This window comes from Brachyhypopomus gauderio, unplaced genomic scaffold (assembly GCF_052324685.1).
Source record: "Brachyhypopomus gauderio isolate BG-103 unplaced genomic scaffold, BGAUD_0.2 sc373, whole genome shotgun sequence".
Taxonomy (NCBI): Eukaryota; Metazoa; Chordata; class Actinopteri; order Gymnotiformes; family Hypopomidae; genus Brachyhypopomus; species Brachyhypopomus gauderio.
This window is the reverse complement of record NW_027507194.1, coordinates 50910-70909: the sequence shown is the minus strand read 5'-3', so window position 1 is coordinate 70909 and position 20000 is coordinate 50910. Positions and strand designations below refer to the sequence as shown.

The 20000-nt window shown below is 44.1% G+C and overlaps 1 protein-coding gene across 3 annotated transcripts in view; it reads right to left on the bottom strand.

The window, feature by feature from the left end:
• The window catches only part of LOC143505483 (calcium/calmodulin-dependent protein kinase type II subunit beta-like), a 50675-nt gene that overhangs the window by 6457 nt on the left and 24218 nt on the right, over nt 1–20000 (bottom strand). For all 3 annotated transcript variants that reach the window (XM_076996152.1, XM_076996154.1, XM_076996153.1), the window contains exons 5-10: nt 15598–15670; nt 6631–6733; nt 5675–5758; nt 2537–2631; nt 1505–1627; nt 1310–1393 (exon numbers count right to left, since the gene is read on the bottom strand). In XM_076996152.1, coding sequence (XP_076852267.1) covers nt 1310–1393; nt 1505–1627; nt 2537–2631; nt 5675–5758; nt 6631–6733; nt 15598–15670 — 562 coding nt within the window. The remainder of the gene's footprint in view (nt 1–1309; nt 1394–1504; nt 1628–2536; nt 2632–5674; nt 5759–6630; nt 6734–15597; nt 15671–20000) is intronic.

Genomic DNA, 20000 nt, shown 5'->3' with positions numbered 1-20000 from the left:
AGTGTGTGTCGGTGTGTCTCTCTGAAGCCAAGATGATAAGATAATCACCAATTCCACCATTGTTGCACAGAAACAGCAATACCAGAATGATGTTACCCAGCATAAAATAGCAAAGACTTTTACGTTATCATCATCGTGCATAACATCATCAAAAGATTCAGAGAATCTGGAACAATCGCTGTGCGTAAGGGTCAAGGCCGTAAAACTCTACTGGATGATCGTGATCTCCGGGCCCTTAAACGTCACTGCACCTCAAACAGGCGCCACTGTCAAGGAAATAACAGAATGGGCTCAGGAATATTTCCAGAAAGCATCGTCAGTGAACACAGTCCACCATTGCCAGCTGAAACTCTACAGTGCAAAGAGGAAGCCATTTCTAAGAAAGCTCCACAAACTCAGACGTTTACACTGGGCCAGGGGTCATTTAAAATGGAGTGTGGGCAAAATGGAAGACTGTTCTGTGGTCAGATGAGGGACGATTTGAAGTTCTTTATGGAACACTGGGACGCCATGTCATCTGGACCAGAGAGGACAAGGATAACCCAAGTTGTTATCAACGCTCCGTTCAGAAGCCTGCATCACTGATGGTATGGGATTGCATGAGTGCTTGTGGCATGGGCAGCTTGCATGTCTGGAAAGGCACCATTAATGCAGAGAACTATGTTCAGGTTCTAGAACAACATCTGCTCCCATCTAGACGTCGTCTCTTTCAGGGAAGACCCTGTATTATTCAACAAGATAATGCCAAACCACATTCTGCAGCAATCACAACATCATGGCTACGTAGGAGAAGGATCCGGGTACTGAAATGGCCAGCCTGCAGTCCAGATCTTTCACCTATAGAGAACATTTGGTGCATCATAAAGAGGAAGGTGTGACAAAGAAGGCCCAAGACAATTGAACAGTTAGAGGCCTGTATTAGACACGAATGGGAGAGCACTCCTAGAAACTGGTCTCCTCTGTCCCCAGACGTCTGTTGAGTGTTGTAAGAAGGGGGAGATGCCACACAGTGGTAAAAATGGCCTTGTCCCAATTTTTTTGGGATTTGTTGACGCCATTAAATTTAGAAACAACATATTTTTCCCTTAAATTGAAACACTCTCTCTGTTTAAACTTTTGATCTGTGATTTGTGTTCTTTTCTGAATAAAATATTAGATGTTGGCACCTCCACATCATTGCATTCAGTTTAATTCACAATTTGTTTAGTGTCCCAACTTTTTTGGAATCCTGTGTGTGTGTGTGTGTGTGTGTGTGTGTGTGTGTGTGTGTGTGTGTGTGTGTGTGTGTGTGTGTGAGAGAGAGAAACACCTTCAGTTTCCTCCTGGCGTTAAACTTCTTCAGACATTCCACCGTCTCCTGTCTGTGCATCATGGAGGCCACCGTGGATCGTTGCTATTGGAAATAAGCAGAATTGACACTGTGACGCATTAGATGTTGACATGAGTTTGCACAAGCGTGTGTTTGGGTGGATTCTGGGTATCAATGGTGTGTGTGTGTACTTACGCAGACCCAGGGGTGTTTAAGTGCCTCCTGAGCAGTGATTCTCTTGGCTGGATTGATGGTCAACATCTGGTTGATCAGATTTTTGGCTTCCGGAGTGACCGTGTCCCACTCAGGTGACGGAAACTACCAGAAAATATCAGAAGGACTGCAGTGCACAGACAGCCAAGCAAAACGTTGTCCTCCTGCACAGGTTAAACAGCCTTGGCACATGAGGTCTGATTACCTACAGGTCATGAGGTCTGATTACCTACAGGTCATGAGGTCTAATCCAGGGAGAGCATCTCTACATTTACGGCATTTAGCAGACGCTCTTATCCAGAGCGACTTATAAAGTGCTTTGCTTCTGATCACAGAATACATCCTAGGAAATAGTACAGATAGGCCAGAATTCAAGACACCATTGAGTCAGACTACTACTAAACTACAGGAGTCAATATTATTACCTAGTGTTTTGCAAGTTAGACATTTGCCTAGAAGCACAAATAACCATAAACAGACATACAATTTAAGAACAACGGCAAGTGGTATCAGCTGAATTAGTGCTCTGGTAAGAACTCAACAAACAGGTGAGTCTTCGGGCTACGTTTCAGCCTACGGTCAGGTTATACAGTCTTTTTTTGACAGTTTTTTGACTACAGTCAAACATATTGGCAGAACAAAAATCATCACAGCGTTGTGTCTTCTTTCAGTGAGACATAGCAGTGAGACAGAATTAAACTGATCAGGTCTGAACACCTGGCGTCCTCCTGGGACAGCTGTCCTGACACGTATGCCACTATGTTAGCTGTCCACATCAGCCCTCTAGGGGGACACTAATGTCTGCAGTTAACCCGTTCTACTCCAATTATTAGTCCATTTAAGTGACACTGTAGCTGTAAATTCAGAATTTACGTAACAGAAATTAATACAGGAACTGAGGAAGCAGGTATAAAATGCATATGAGTAAAATGATTTTGAGAAACAGAAGACTTCATCTGTGAGAGGTGGAAATAAGGACGTGGAGAACGGAGGAGAGAATGAGGAGCGACTCACATCATAAGCTCCAGCCTTGATCTGCTGGTACAGTTTATGCTGGTCTTCATCCCAGAATGGAGGGTAGCCAACCAGGAGAATGTAGAGGATCACACCTGAGACACACACACACACACACAGGCACGCACGCACGCATACACAATACTGACTTTCTCTTGTATTTTTGTGTTCACTCTTCATATTTGCAGGAATGTGCAGGGCTTGGAACAGAGTGAAAGAGTTTATGTTTGAGTTTGAGCACATGTGTGTTTTGTTTGAGTATCTGAGTGTGTGTCTTGTGTTTGAGAGTGTGTGTCTTGTGTTTGAGAGTGTTGTGTGTCTTGTGTTTGAGTGTGTGTGTCTTGTGTTTGAGTGTGTGTGTCTTGCGTTTGAGTGTGTGTGTTGTGTGTCTTGCGTTTGAGTGTGCGTGTCTTGCGTTTGAGTGTGCGTGTCTTGCGTTTGAGTGTGTGTGTCTTGCGTTTGAGTGTGTGTGTCTTGCGTTTGAGTGTGTGTGTCTTGCATTTGAGAGTGTGTGTTGTGTGTCTTGTGTTTGAGTGTGCGTGTCTTGTGTTTGAGTGTGCGTGTCTTGTGTTTGAGTGTGCGTGTCTTGTGTTTGAGTGTGCGTGTCTTGTGTTTGAGTGTGCGTGTCTTGTGTTTGAGAGTGCTGTGTGTCTTGTGTTTGAGAGTGCTGTGTGTCTTGTGTTTGAGAGTGCTGTGTGTCTTGTGTTTGAGAGTGTTGTGTGTCTTGTGTTTGAGAGTGTTGTGTGTCTTGTGTTTGAGTGTGCGTGTCTTGTGTTTGAGTGTGCGTGTCTTGTGTTTGAGTGTGCGTGTCTTGTGTTTGAGTGTGTGTATCTTGTGTTTGAGTGTGTGTGTCTTGTGTTTGAGTGTGTGTGTTTTGTGTCTTGCGTTTGAGTGTGTGTGTCTTGCGTTTGAGTGTGTGTGTCTTGCGTTTGAGTGTGTGTGTTGTGTGTCTTGCGTGTCTTGCGTTTGAGTGTGCGTGTCTTGCGTTTGAGTGTGCGTGTCTTGCGTTTGAGTGTGTGTGTCTTGCGTTTGAGTGTGTGTGTCTTGCGTTTGAGTGTGTGTGTCTTGCATTTGAGAGTGTGTGTTGTGTGTCTTGTGTTTGAGTGTGCGTGTCTTGTGTTTGAGTGTGCGTGTCTTGTGTTTGAGTGTGCGTGTCTTGTGTTTGAGAGTGCTGTGTGTCTTGTGTTTGAGAGTGCTGTGTGTCTTGTGTTTGAGAGTGCTGTGTGTCTTGTGTTTGAGAGTGTTGTGTGTCTTGTGTTTGAGAGTGTTGTGTGTCTTGTGTTTGAGTGTGCGTGTCTTGTGTTTGAGTGTGCGTGTCTTGTGTTTGAGTGTGCGTGTCTTGTGTTTGAGAGTGTTGTGTGTCTTGTGTTTGAGTGTGTGTATCTTGTGTTTGAGTGTGTGTGTCTTGTGTTTGAGTGTGTGTGTTTTGTGTCTTGCGTTTGAGTGTGTGTGTCTTGCGTTTGAGTGTGTGTGTCTTGTGTTTGAGTGTGTGTGTTGTGTGTCTTGTGTTTGAGTGTGTGTCTTGTGTTTGAGTGTGTGTGTCTTGCGTTTGAGTGTGTGTGTCTTGTGTTTGAGTGTGTGTGTTGTGTGTCTTGTGTTTGAGTGTGTGTCTTGCGTTTGAGTGTGTGTGTCTTGTGTTTGAGTGTGTGTGTCTTGTGTTTGAGTGTGTGTGTCTTGTGTTTGAGTGTGTGTGTTGTGTGTCTTGTGTTTGAGTGTGTGTCTTTTGTTTGAGTGTGTGTTGTATGTCTTGTGTTTGAGTGTGTGTGTCTTGTGTTTGAGTGTGTGTGTCTTGTGTTTGAGTGTGTGTATCTTGTGTTTGCGTGTGTATCTTGTGTTTGAGTGTGTATCTTGTGTTTGAGTGTGTATCTTGTGTTTGAGTGTGTTTAAGTGTGTTTGAGTGTGTATCTTGTGTTTGAGTGTGTATCTTGTGTTTGAGTGTGTATCTTGTGTTTGCGTATGTTTGAGTGTGTATCTTGTGTTCGAGTGTGTTTGAGTGTATTTGAGTGTGTATCTTGTGTTTGAGTGTGTTTGCGTGTGTTTGAGTGTGTCTTGTGTTTGAGTGTGTTTGAGTGTGTATCTTGTGTTTGAGTGTGTTTGCGTGTATTTGAGTGTGTTTGAGTGTGTTTGAGTGTGTATCTTGTGTTTGAGTGTGTTTGCGTGTGTTTCAATCAATCAATCAATCAATCAATCAAATTTTATTTATATAGCGCTTTTTACAACAGTTGTTGTCACAAAGCAGCTTTACAAGTCAATCAATCAATCAATCAAATTTTATTTATATAGCGCTTTTTACAACAGTTGTTGTCACAAAGCAGCTTTACAAGTGCCGAGTCCTAGCCCCCAGTGAGCAAGCTAAGGGGCGACAGTGGCAAGGAAAAACTCCCTAGTTTTTTGCATGAGGAAGAAACCTTGAGAGGAACCAAGACTCAGGGGGGGAACCCATCCTCCTCTGGCCGACACCGGTCACCATGACAACAACAACAATTTAGACAGAAAGAAATAAAAAAAAGGAAAAAAAAAGGAAAAGATGTAGTGTTTGAATGTATATCTTGTGTTTGAGTGTGTATCTTGTGTTTGAGTGTGTTTGCGTGTGTTTGAGTGTATATCTTGTGTTTGTGTGTGTTTGAGTGTGTATCTTGTGTTTGAGTGTGTTTGCGTGTGTTTGAGTGTGTATCTTGTGTTTGAGTGTGTTTGCGTGTGTTTGAGTGTGTTTGCGTGTGTTTGCGTGTGTTTGCGTGTGTTTGAGTGTGTATCTTGTGTTTGAGTGTGTATCTTGTGTTTGCGTGTGTTTGTGTGTGTTTGAGTGTGTATCTTGTGTTTGAGTGTGTTTGAGTGTGTTTGCGTGTGTTTGAGTGTGTATCTTGTGTTTGAGTGTGTTTGCGTGTGTTTGAGTGTGTATCTTGTGTTTGAGTGTGTTTGAGTGTGTTTGAGTGTGTATCTTGTGTTTGAGTGTGTTTGAGTGTGTATCTTGTGTTTGAGTGTGTATCTTGTGTTTGAGTGTGTTTGCGTGTGTTTGAGTGTGTTTGAGTGTGTATCTTGTGTTTGAGTGTGTATCTTGTGTTTGAGTGTGTTTGCGTGTGTTTGAGTGTGTATCTTGTGTTTGAGTGTGTTTGAGTGTATTTGAGTGTGTTTCATTACCACAGGCCCAGATGTCCACAGGTTTTCCATACGCCTCCTTCCTCAGCACCTCAGGGGACAAATACCCTGGTGTCCCTGCAAATCCTGCATTACACAAACACACGTGTGACCGCACACACACACACACGCGCACACACACATGCGCATGCACACACTCATATGTAATAATCATAATCACAAAAACTAATGTATTTAGGCATCTAAGGTAACTTAAACTCTTGAAAGCTCACCTAACTGTAACTAGACCTACCGTTAACCCTGAAATTAGAAACCACAGGGACTACATTTCAAACCTCACCTATGCTATTTATACTGAAGACAGTTTGAGCGGAACTGCCTTTCCCTCCTGAGAGCATCACTAAAATAGATGTGATGGGGGGTGTGTTGGGCTCTGAAATCAGCAACTACACATTTGAAACAGTGCAGTTGTATTAACCAGATAACCAATTACAGGTTGGACTCCTTCAGTGGGTAAACATGTCTGCTCATGGCTCCTTTAAAACAACTAGAAATTTCCATCTTCAAAAGACCAATACGAACAGAAAACTAGCATTTTCAGTGGCAAAATTTGTAAGCAATGGTGAACATGCTGTGAAAGGGAGACTACACAGAGGCCGAGGTACTGGTACATACCGAACCACACCTGTAGGCAGAGGCGGAGCTACATACTGAACTACGCATCCTGGAAGATGCAGAGCTACGTACGAACCACACCTGCAGACAGAGGCGGAGCTACAAACCAAACCACGCCTCCTGGAAGAGGCGGAGCTACGTACCGAACCACACCTGCAGGCAGAGGCGGAGCTACATACCGAACCACGCCTCCTGAAAGAGGCGGAGCTACATACCGAGCCACGCCTGCTGGAAGAGGCGGGGCTACGTACCAAACCATGCCTGCTGGAAGAGGCGGGGCTACGTACCGAACCATGCCTGCTGGAAGAGGCGGGGCTACATACCGAACCATGCCTGCTGGTCTCCCTGCACCTCGATGGCCAAGCCAAAGTCCGCCAGCTTCACTGCAGCGTTCTTACACTTGCTGGCCAGAAGCAGGTTCTCTGGCTGGAGGTAGAAAGGGGGGATAGGACATGAGTACATCACACACACACACACACACACACACACACACACACACACACACACACACACTCACACCTCACACACACACACTCACACCTCACACACACACTCACACTCACACCTCACACACACACACACTTCACACACACACCTCACACTCACACACACACCTCACACTCACACACCTCTGCATCATAAACGCATGCTCACAGATGGCCAGACACCAAACTCTGTCCGTCATATGCATGCAGTCATATACACACACACACAAACAGTTGAGAGCTGTTCAGAAACATGAGTAATGCAGGAAAACACACCCACAATATCAGAACACATGAACACACACATAGACACACTGGCAAGTTAACACCATGCATTGTTCTAACCCCAAATCTTTTAAAGGTTAAGCACACAACAGATTAGAGGTTAATCTACACTTTGTCTTGCGGCACACCTGGGCCTGCACCCGTAGAGAGAATCCACTTAAAGCTCAACGGTGGTGTGATTGTGTCATCTTGGATCAAGACAAGATGGAATATTTCACCAGACTGTGGTTATAAAACTCAAATCTCTCTCTACTAAATGTGAGGTGGTGTGTGTGTGTGCGTGTGTGTGTTTGTGTATGTGTGTGTGGTGTACCTATCAGACGACCCACATTAGCAGCCTCATTACTTTCTGTCACTGATAGATACTAACACTGTGCTCTCTCTCATGGGATTCCCCAATACACACACACACACACACACACACACACACAGATACACACGTAACTGTAAAATGGACAATGCTATAACTCATAAATTTATTGATTCTGACAGCGCACGCACACACGCGCATGCACACACACAAAAACAACACTGCAGTTTAAACACAAGACTTTTGTCTCTTTGCAGGGGCTTGGTGTCACTGTGATGCATCTCTCTCTCTCTCTCCCTCTCTCTCTCTCTCTCTATCCCTCTCTCTCTCTACTACGCTATACTGGCCTCTGCACCACTCAGTGAAGTGAACAAACTCCTGCTCCTTACAGCAGAACTGGGCCTGTCCACATACAACCTTTCACCCTGTAGCTTCCCGAGTAAAGGAACCCCCACACATCCCACTTTGTGCCAATTCGTTACTCCCACTGACAAGCTTGTTTTTTGTTTTTAAGGTAGTGTTTTTGCCCACAAAATGTGGTGGTATCGCATCACTACGGCTCAGTGCCACTGCTGAATGGACAAGCTGGCCTGCACCCACAGAGCTAACCCAAGAGATAACCCAAACCTCACGGCTGAACGTATCACACTTTGACGAACGCTGAAGTTCTCTCAGAGTGTGAGAGGGTCTGGAAAAAGTCTCCATCTCCCTCTAATTCATCTTCTGTCTCAACCTGCATCACGTTCCACAGTCCTTCCACAGCTACATGTACAAAAACATGCAGACACAAACACACCAGCTGTGTTTACAAAAAAATCAAAAACATATTTGAGTCAAATGTCCATGTGCAAAAGAGAATCAGATCCTGGTGTGGATAGAGCATCCCATGAAGGGTGTGTGTTTGTGTGTGGGCATTTGTTGGTTTTTGTTTGTATGTGCCTCTGGCGTAAGTGCACACGTACGTGTAATATGATCTCTCTTACTCCAGTGGTTCAGAACCCTTGCAGCAGCGTTCTGAACTCGCAGTAGGTGAGAAATGGAGCTCTTTGGAAGAGCAGATAGAACTGCGTTACATTAATCTAGCCTTGATGTGATAAATGCATGGACAAATTTTTCACTGTGAACAGGAGAGAGCATATCTCAGACCTTAGCAATGTTTCGAACGTGAAAATAAGCTGTCTTGCATGTAGTCAAGATGTGGGATTTGAAGCTGAGCTCATTATCAAAGGTGACACCCAGGTTCTTAACACGTAGCTTGGCATTCAGATTCATTTGATTTAAATAAGTCTGGACATCATTCCTTTGTGAATCACTACCAAGAACAAGAACCTCTGTCTTCTCTTTATTTAACTGCAGAAAATTGTCAGACATCCATGTCTGTATATCACCTATACAGTCAAACAGTGAGCAAATTGATTTTAGGGCTTTAGGTTCTAGATAAATGTAAAGTTGAGTGTCATCTGCATATTGATGATAACTAATACCATGTTTGTTAATGATATGTGGTAACGGGAGCATATATAGGTTGAACAGTAACGGCCCAAGAATTGATCCTTGGGGGACGCCACAAGTTATTTTTTGACGTGTGGAGGAAGAGGTACCTAATGCTACATAGTAATCACGCCCAGTTAGGTACGATCTAAACCAGTCTAAGACTAAGCCACTAAGGCCTACCCAGCTCTGTAGTCGATCAAGAAGTATTTCATGATCAACAGTGTCAAAAGCAGCGCTTAAATCTAGCAGAAAAAGGACTGAAAGTTTGCATGCATCCTTATTCAATCTCTGGTCATTTACTACATTAACTAGTGCTGTTTCAGTGCCGTGGAGAGCTCTGAAACCAGACTGAAAAGTGTCATTTATCTGATTTACTTTGACAATCATTCAACTGGATTGACACTTTTTCAATGATTTTGCTAAGAAAGGAAAGGTTAGATATAGGTCGATAGTTATTGAGAGCTGTGGGATCAAGGATTCTGTTCTTTAATAATGGTTTAACCATTGCAGTTTTAAGAATATTAGGGAATTCACCCAATTGCAGAGACTGATTAACAATCGTTAGAACTTCATTTGCTAATGAGTTCAGAACCTGCTTGAAAAAGCATGTTGGTAAAGGGTCCAGTTCACATGTAGAGGATTTTAGTGATGAGATCACATCAAGTAGTGTTACCATGTCAACTTCTTGGAAATAAGACATATTAAAGTTAGGCTGAGTAACTGATATAAGGGTTGATGGTCTATTAGTGCTTGTTGCTATGTTTTGCCTTATACTAGTAATCTTGTTGCTAAAAAAATATTGCAAACTCATCACATTTTTCAACTGAAACAGTCTCAGGGAAGACACAGGAGGTGGGGTTTACAAGCTGATCGATTCTAAGTCATGGTGAAGTCTCGCGTTACGTAATTACAAAATTACACGAGACTTTACACAGCAGGTTCTGGGACACACTCATGCGTGGAAAAGTTTCAAAACAAATGGAGGAAAGAGATATTCAACCGGCCCCATCTTTGTTTAAGGCAAAGACCGAATTTGACACAATGAAGCTTGTGTGCAAGGCTTGTGTAACGCGGTGAGCATGGGAATGTACACACCACGTGAAATAATATAGAGAAGGGTGGACCCAAGTGCCGGCTCGCAAGAGCAAGACGTTTGACACCTGTCAAATGTATTAGCGAGAGGGCTTTTACCAGAGCACTATTTTTGTTAATTATATGTGAGACACTTTATTTGTCATTCTGTCTTGCAAAGCAGACTGTAGTAGATCGTGCAGATTTTATAGACTGAAGCAGAAATGTTTATAAATCAAATCATTTTTGAATCGAAAATCGATTTTGAATCGAATCGTGGCCCCCCAAAATCGGAATCGAATCATGAGATAGTAAATGATTCTTACCCCTACAACTTATGTTGTTTAAGTCTTATATTATTAAACATTATCTATTAAACACAATACTTAAAAGGTTACAGAGCCTTTCTCTGACACAATTCTTACACCCAGAGTTGTATAATAACGAAGTAGAACTACTTCACTACTATACTTTAGAACTAAAATGCTGTATCTGTACTTTACTGGAGTATAATGGGGGGGGCAGTATGGAGTATAATGGGGGCAGTCATGGCCTGGTGGTTAGGGAACTGGTCTTGTGACCGGAGGGTCGTGGGTTCGATCCCCAGACCTGAGGCCATGACTGAGGTGCCCCTGAGCAAGGCCCTTAACCCTCAATTGCTCACTTGTATAAAAATGAGATAAAAATGTAAGTCGCTCTGGATAAGGGCGTCTGCCAAATGCCATAAATGTAAATGTAAATGTATAATTTTTTTTCTCCTACTTCCACTTTTACTTCACTACATATTTTCCATCTGTAGGTACCATGCTAAACCAGCAGGTGGCAGTACCACTGGAAACACATGGAACAAGCTTGCTTTGACGGAAGTAAGGGTGTGTCTACAGTTCAGGTGTTTAAATACCCTGAACAGCCATTCATCTCTCTCTCTCTGGTTTGACCGACACATAGGTTAGACCTATTAAAGAGAGGCTCCGTAATATCTCCCTCTCTCTCTGGTTTGACCGACACATAGGTTAGACCTATTAAAGAGAGGCTCCGTAATATCTCCCTCTCTCTCTGGTTTGACCGACACATAGGTTAGACCTATTAAAGAGAGGCTCCGCCACTTCTCTCTCTCTGGTTTGACTGACACCGAGGTTAGACCTATTAAAGAGAGGCTCCGCCACTTCTCTCTCTCTCCGGTTTTCTTTGAGAACACGCGAACTTTGCAACGACTAACAGCAAACAGCTGAAAGTCGTACTACTTAATTAACGAGCCCGAGTTACGGTGCAATCTAACCAGTAACCGATCAACGGTACCCGCGACAACAGATTCACCTAACTACTTCAATCAAGCTTGTTAACGCGGCCACACGGACTGAAACAAAGGCGATCAATTCCCTGTTGTTAAACCGTGAACGAGACTCTCATTCCTGGACGATTCCCCAGCACACCTGGACGACGTCGCTTTTAATCAACGAGGAGTTGGCGGTGAGAGAATTCCAGGAGAATTCAGGGAGGACGAGGAAACCACCCAAAACCCTCAACACGTGAGACTCTTACCGCTGGGCATAGTTTATAGAAGGGCAAAGTTACTTGAACTGCAGAGTTAACCAAGTTTTCTGTTAATACATTCTGAATGTTTAACTTTATTGTCATAAACTTCGTTAAGATTTGTACACACAAGTTCTCCACCTGGCATGCAATCTCCATGTTTTATCTTCTGAATATTTGACAACTTGTAGTTCCCATTCTCAGACACACTACATTAATTTTTGGTTAGTAAGCCAGCGCCATTACTCTTTGTTCTGACCACGTTGGAATAAACCAGCTGAGCTCATTAACATAGTCGCGCTGCTCTACTGTTTAAAGTCGGCGCCATTTTAGTTGCTTTGTTCTCCATAGGAGAACTGAGATTACAACTCCGCCTCCTCACACGCGCACAAGCGCGCACACTTACTCCTCCCCTTTTTTTTACACACACACACACTAGATGCTGAGTCTTCACTGTAAATATACTGATCCATGTTGATGCTCTTTGTGTTTTAGAATAGTTGGTTTTAAATAAATGTATCATTTATTTTCACCAAATTGTCTGTGTTGATGTCATTCAAAAGTGGTTGTTGCCAAAACCTCCAAAGAATTCATTGTTAAATCCTTCAGATACCAAACCATTCATTACCTTTAGTTGATAACTAAACTTGTGGTTCTGGTATAATTAGAATATGAGACTGATTCTAAAATTAATGAGACTGATTAATAATTAAGGTAAAACAAATTATATCTACTTTAAAGGATTAGTAGGTGAAACCCCTACACATCAGTTTAATACTTTTACTCCAATACATTTTTTACGTGCTGTATAGTTACTCGTTACAATTATAAACATGTTAGCAGGCGCTGTCACCGGGTCAAGCGATCAGGCTGTCTTATGAGAAAACTGTGCATGCTCCGGTCGCGTCTCGTTTACTCTGCTGCTGCCTTCACTCAACACTTGAGCTTCGTAATCTAGGTTCACTTGACACGTCGTGACTACCGCAGGAGTCCGCGCGGCAAAAATGACGCAATCGCGGTGGCTCCGCCCATGCGTGTTGGCTCCGCCCATGCCCGTTGGCCACGCGCACGGTCGCGTTGCGAGGTCGTGCACCTCTCGATTTTTGCACGTGCAAAGTTACAAGGTGGAATTCATGCACTTGTACGGCACTTTGAAGGTCCATTTTCAGTATTTTCCAGCACCTTCAGCTTAATTTATATATTTATACAAATACACATATACTCGAAATTATTCCAAATAATTAGCTTTTTATCTCATTAAAAGAGATGGTACCATGTTTGGTAACAGCAGAAGAGCAGCATAAGTGCTGCATAATAAGCTTGTTGGTGTTTTAATGTACATATATTGTAGAGGTGTGCCAAAAAATCGATTCATATATCAAAAATCGATTCTCATTTACTACGATTCAGAATCGATTTTAAATGTCCCAAAATCGATTCTAAGTCGTGGTGAAGTCTCGCGTTACGTAATTTCAAAATTACGCGAGACTTTACGCAGCATGTTCTGGGACACACTCATGCGCGGAAAAGGTTCAAAACACATGGAGGAAAGAGATATTTAACCTGTCCGGTCTTCAATTAAGGCAAAAATATGGGTTCATTTTGGTTTTTACCGAATGCCGGGGAAGACCGAACTGGACACAATGTAGCTCGTGTCCAAGGCTTGTGTAACGCGGTGAGCAAGGGAGCGTTAATATAGAGAAGGGTGAGAAATAATATAGAGAAGGATGGACCAAAGTGAAATAATATAGAGAAGGATGGACCCAAGTGCCGGCTCGCAAGATCAAGACGTTTGACACTCAAATGTATTAGCGAGAGGGAAATGCGCACAGCGACCCAGAACAAACAAACAAAACAACACGGAAGACTTGACGCGCATGAGAATAGAAACCAAAACCGCGAGGGCACGGAGTAAATAGAAACAAAAAACCAATGCGGAAAATACAACGCGTGAAAAATAACACTCAACCGTAGTGAGACGGTAGAAAGAAACAAAACAACAACAGTAACTAAAAAACAGCACGGATAAATGCAACGCGAAAACGAAACCAAGGACACCAGCAGACGTAACTGGCAAAAAATGCTGCAGCAAAATAAAACCCTTCCCAAAAATAAAGGCAAAACGGTTAGGAAGATATACAGGACTGGGAAAACTTGAGATGGGTCAGGAAGCGACGCATGAGATACTCTAATAAGTAAAGAGAAAGCATAACAGAGAGAGGTGGCGAGACACCATTAAACGATAAGCAATCACAGAGAAAGCAGAGACTGGCCGAGAACGTAGGGTTACGTCAGTTTAGTCTGGGACTGACTCTGGTGCCCCTAGCGACGGCTGGGGGAACTGCATCCGAGCCAGCCCTGACAGCTCGCAAAATGAAGCTCAAGAATTTTGGTAACAACAAAAACCATTTTATTTTACCAAAGCACTTAATTTTTGTTAATTAAATGTGAAAGACACTTAATTTTCTGTATTTGTCATTCTGTCTTGCAAAGCAGACTGTAGTAGATCATGCAGATTTTATAGACTGAAGCAAACATTTTTATAAATCAAATCGTTTTTTGAATCGAAAATCATTTTGAATCGAAAATCGATTTTTGAATTGAATTGACCCCCAAAATCGGAATCGAATCGAATCGTGAGATAGTAAACGATTCCCACCCCTAATATATTGGCACCTTCCACACCTTCAACATCGAGTGATCATGGCGGTGGCGGTGAGGAAAGAGACCACCCTGGCCCTACCTAGAGACAGGGTTTGAGGAAGGAGACCACCTTGGCCCTACCTAGAAACAATGTTTGCGTTTGCTGGAGTAAAAGTAAATTCCTATAGGATGAAGTGCCATCTCTGCCTCCCTAAAGAGGGTGAAATGGCCTTCTAAAATTCACCTTTGAACTTGAAGAAACACATCAATGTAAGTTAGAAATATAACACACAGAAGACACTCCAGCTTGAACTGTCAGTAAGCGCTAGTTACTAATTATATTCATGACGTGCTGCAGTTTTCACTTAACATTAGCTGGCAATCATAAAGGCGATGTCACACTGAGTTGTGTTTTGATGGAGTACTTGTACTTTTACTCAAGTATAGGTATAATACTTTATACAACACTGCTTACATTCCATGATTAATATATTGTTTGAAAATGATCCCATTGACTATAGCTGGAATCTAAATATGACTGATGCTAATCTTCATAGCACGAGTGCTCATCAATTCACGTCATTCATGTCAAACACGTTCGAGAGACCAGCTCATGCAAAACAAGACAATACAAAACACACACACACGCGCGCACACACAGAAAAGATGTGCCAGCCAAAATCACAAAGGATTGCAGGAGCTGGTGTGGACTGCATCTAATCTTCCAAAATCAAGTATATCTGCGAAGGATCTGAAACAGTTCCATTATTTTACTGCTGTGAGTACAGGTGTCTCTCAATCTCTTGATGCAACATGGCTAAACCAGTTAGAAATTTCAACCTTACGTTGGACTGCAAATGCAATCCTAATAAGAGTTATCCTAAACCTGACACTGCACAAACAACAAAGACCTAAACAGACAAAACTACATTTCCCAGCAATGGTCAGAGGTCAGAGGTCAGATGTGCACTCAAACCTGAGTCAGTATGGCCTGCAATTCTGCTGCCTGTGCCTTACAGGAAACGACACTTTCGTTTGAATGAAGCAAAACTTTGGGGTTTGAAGCTTTGGGGTTTGAAGGGCAGACAGAAGCTTTCAAATGGTGTCATTGGACAGATGACATCATGAGGACAGCACACCACATTTTAGCTTTAGCTTTCCTTTCATAAACCACTCGAACAATCATGAAAGAGACTCTGAACATCAATGACAGATGTTGTGTGACTACAGCTATGGAAAACTACACAAAAAATGTATAACTTACATACACAAACTTCTCACATCTCCAAAAGCAAATGCACACACAGTGATAGCGATTCTTCTACTACTGACACCACACAGAATATCACCTGTGTAAACCCAGACACACACACACACACACACACACACACACACACACACACGCGTACATAGAATCAAGCTTCCTCACACACCTCTTGGCAGACAACGACATGACACCTGTGACTCACCTTCAGGTCTCGGTGCACCACACCCATTTGATGGCAGTGAAGCACCGCCTCCAGGATCTGCTGGATGCAATGACTGCATGCAAACACCAGGGGGTGCATGTTAGTCTGAGCAGCACTACAGTCCCGTGCATAGGCCAGGGGCGGGGGTGGGGGGAGTTTGAGGGGGGGGGGGGGGGGCTCTACAGACGCAAGCTCTTGCCTCCCACTGCCAAGAAGACTGGGACTCACAGCAATAAACACTTCAATGACAGGACCTGCCTCACCATAAGTAGAAACTAGAGCACTATGAGAAATAACTTGGAAGCCAGTTTATTGATAAACTCCCAGCTTACAGTGACACTGTATTTCTCCCACTGCATAATCACAACCAGACCTGATGTGAACCAATCAGACAGGCTGGGGGTGTTGGCACATCTTTGACAAATTCAGTTGCTTCATAATAACCAAAGTAATAAAACTCACCCACTATAAGGTGTGTCAGCATAGACAAAGATGTTTTTACAAAAACTTGGTTTCTGGTATATTACAATGCAAACAAATCATTGATTAAGAACAGACAGCTGTTTTGCCATCGACCTGCAGATACAGCATCAAATAACAAAAATTCCCCACCAACTAAAACCAAAATTCTGCCTGTCACCAAATTCCGACTACCTAATCTGCACAGAATCCTGACACTCATGGCCAAACTGAGCACTAATTCCATTCTAGAAATCTATAATGCCTAGAATTCATTCCTAGTGTTGATCTCAAGAGCAGGTGTAGTAGTTTGATTACTTTGATTAGTGCTGGATTACAGGCACGAGCTGGGTGCTCGGAGCTGGGAGACAAGGCAGACCTGCGGAGACCATCAGGACGTTTCCCTGTAATCTCTGCTCTAATCTACAGCTCCACATACGGGAGGAGCGCTCTAGGGTTCGGTCGTTGGATTAGCCAGAGATCCCGCGTCTAGTTAAAGACCCTAACCCTAAACCTAGCAAAAGAGTGCTGCTAGCTAGAACACAAAAAGGTAAAGATCACATCAAAGAACAGAATCCTGTCCTCAGTGGAGTCATTTACAGGAGCAGAAAGGTGTAAGGATGAAACTCCACACACGGGGAACCACACGAGGACACGGACACAACGGTGTGTACAGGTTACTGCATATCTATGCAGGACTGGATAGATACAGCAATATGGATACTGGAAACACGATTTTGTGATGTTCCTTGGCATGACATATGTGTATGTGTGTGTGTGTGTGTGTGTGTGTGTGTGTGGGAGGTTATGTACATGCGCATTGTACAACAGCAGTAACACGTGCATGCATGCAGGCTGGTTGCTAAGAGACCACAGGATGTCGTCATGCTGGAGTACAGAGGTGCCAGAGGGCTGTGGGGGGGGGGGGGGGCTGGTTCTGTCCCAGTCTGGACACCAACGCTATGCAGATAACACAGAACAGGTCAGAGGAGGAGGGCTTGTTAAAGAACCACACAGCGGGTCATGGTACACTGATGAAACCAAACACCCTAAAATAGAACTTGTGATACATGGAGACCCTGAACGAAGAGGCAGGATCAGAAAAAAGAAAGTGTGTGTGAGTAAGAAAGAGTGTGTGTTCAGGCACATACGCACGTGTGTGTGTGTGTGTGTGTGTGTGTGTGAGTAAGAAAGAGTGTTCAGGCACATACGCACGTGTGTGTGTGTGTGTGTGTGTGTGTGTGTGTGTGTGTGTGTGTGTGTGTGTGTAAGAAAGAGTGAGTGTTCAGGGACATACGCACGTGTGTGTGTGTGTGTGTGTGTGTGTGTGTGTGTGTGTGTGTGTGTGTGTGAGTAAGAAAGAGTGAGTGTTCAGGCACATACGCACGTGTGTGTGTGTGTGTGTGTGTGTGAGTAAGAAAGAGTGTGTGTTCAGGCACATACGCACGCGTGTGTGTGTGTGCGTGCGTGTGTGTGTGAGTAAGAAAGAGTGTGTGTTCAGGCACATACGCACGTGTGTGTGTGTGTGTGTGTGTGTGTGTGTGTGTGTGTGTGTGCGTGCGTGTGTGTGTGTGAGTAAGAAAGAGTGTGTGTTCAGGCACATACGCACGTGTGTGCGTGTGTGTGTGTGTGTGTGAGTAAGAAAGAGTGTGTGTTCAGGCACATACGCACGTGTGTGTGTGTGTGTGTGCGCGTGTGTGTGTGAGTAAGAAAGTGTGTGTGTTCAGGCACATACGCACGTGTGTGTGTGTGTGTGTGAGTAAGAAAGAGTGTTCAGGCACATACGCGTGTGTGTGTGTGTGTGTGTGTGTGTGTGTGTGTGTGTGTGTGTGTGTAAGAAAGAGTGAGTGTTCAGGCACATACGCACGTGTGTGTGTGTGTGTGTGTGAGTAAGAAAGAGTGAGTGTTCAGGCACATACGCACGTGGGTGTGTGTGTGTGTGTGTGTGTGTGTGTGTGTGTGTGCGTGCGTGCGTGCGTGTATGCATGCACGTGTGTGTGTGTGTGTGTGTGTGCGTGCGTGCGTGTGTGTGTGTATGCATGCACGTGTGTGTGTGTGTGTGTGTGTGTATGCATGCACGTGTGCGCGCGTGTGTGTGTGTATGCATGCACGTGTGCGCGCGTGTGTGTGTGTGTGTGTGTGATTAAGTGTGTTTTTACCTTTGAGTAGCGTGATGGTGTTGGTGTCCTATGTTAGCTTATGATCATTCATGAATTTAAGGCTGAATGTACGTGTGTGTCTTAATGGAATGTGTCTTGGAATAGGCTCCAAGTCATCTATGCATTTGAAATCAAAGTGTGTATTCATGTGAAGAGTACGAGCACATGAATATGCGTGTGTGTGTGTGTGTGTGCAGGGTTGCCAACTCTCACGCAATGAGCGTGAGACACACGCATTTGTCTTCTCACGCCACACATCCGATGTCTCAAGCCGAAAAAAAAAAGTCTAGTTTATTTACCTCTGATCTACATCTATGATTCAATGAGTTACTGGATCGCTCTGGCGCCAACCACTGGCGATTGATCGATCAAGATATAATATGATATAAGACTAATAAAATTTGTGTCCAATTTACATCCCCCCCCCCCCCCCCCCATCAACAATTTACACTCGCCACCCCCCCCAGGTTCAAATCTCACTCCAAGTGATCTTGAAAAGTTGGCAACCTTGGTGTGTGCAGTGTTGCCAACTTAGCGATATTTAGCAACTTTTCAGACCCTCTAGCGCCTTTTTTGTAGTAAAAAGCGACTAGCGACAAATCTAGCAACTTTTTGTGGTGTTATTGGAGACTTTTGGCGACTCTGAACAAACACGCTGTTCAGTTGCTGTCCTCTGGGCCGTGAGCCCCGCCCACAACACTCAGAGCAGACCCTCACTGCTCCACGTCCACACTGCAAATGAACTGCGCATGCCCAAAGCTGCCGCCAATGGGGATGTAAATATAAATGGTTTAGTCTTCAGTAAGACACGAAAAGAAATCACTGAATTTAACTCACACAGTCTCAGTCATTCTTCACCTCATTCACTACGTAGCCGGTCACTCGACCCGTCCACAGTGCGTCTCTGTGAAAGCTAAACATCTAGCTTAAACATTTAGCTAACTCTCCACAGTGTGTGCGTCTCTGTGAAAGCTTAACATCTAGCTAACTTGCTCATCATGTCTCACTCTAAACTCTATTCTCAAAAATACAGGAAAGAGGATGTCACCTCCACCTCCTCCACCACCACCTACACCACCACCTACACCTCCTCCACCTCCTACACCACTACCACCACCTACACCACCACCTACACCACCACCTACACCACCACCACCACCTCCTCCACCTCCACCACCTACACCACCACCACCACCTACACCACCTACACCTCCACGCACACGTCACCTCCACCACCACCACCTCCACCATCTCCTCCACCACCACCACGTCACCACCACCTCCATCTCCTCCACCACCACCTCCTCCACCTCCACCACCTACACCACTACCACCACCTACACCACCACCTACACCTCCACGCACACGTCACCTCCACCTCCTCCACCACCACCTACACCACCACCACCACCTACACCACCTACACCTCCACGCACACGTCACCTCCACCACCACGTCACCACCACCACCACCACCTCCACCATCTCCTCCACCACCACCACGTCACCACCACCTCCATCTCCTCCACCCCCACCACCTCCACGCCACCACCTGCCTGCTCTATAGGAACACAAATGTGTGCTCTCTATATCAATCAATCAAATTTTATTTATATAGCGCTTTTTACAACAGTTGTTGTCACAAAGCAGCTTTACAAGGGCCGAGTCCTAGCCCCCAGTGAGCAAGCCAATATATTCCTCTATATTCCTCTAATACAGGAATATGCCCATAATTCATATTATGAATGAGTCATGAATAAATAAGGAAAACTAAAACAAACAAAAT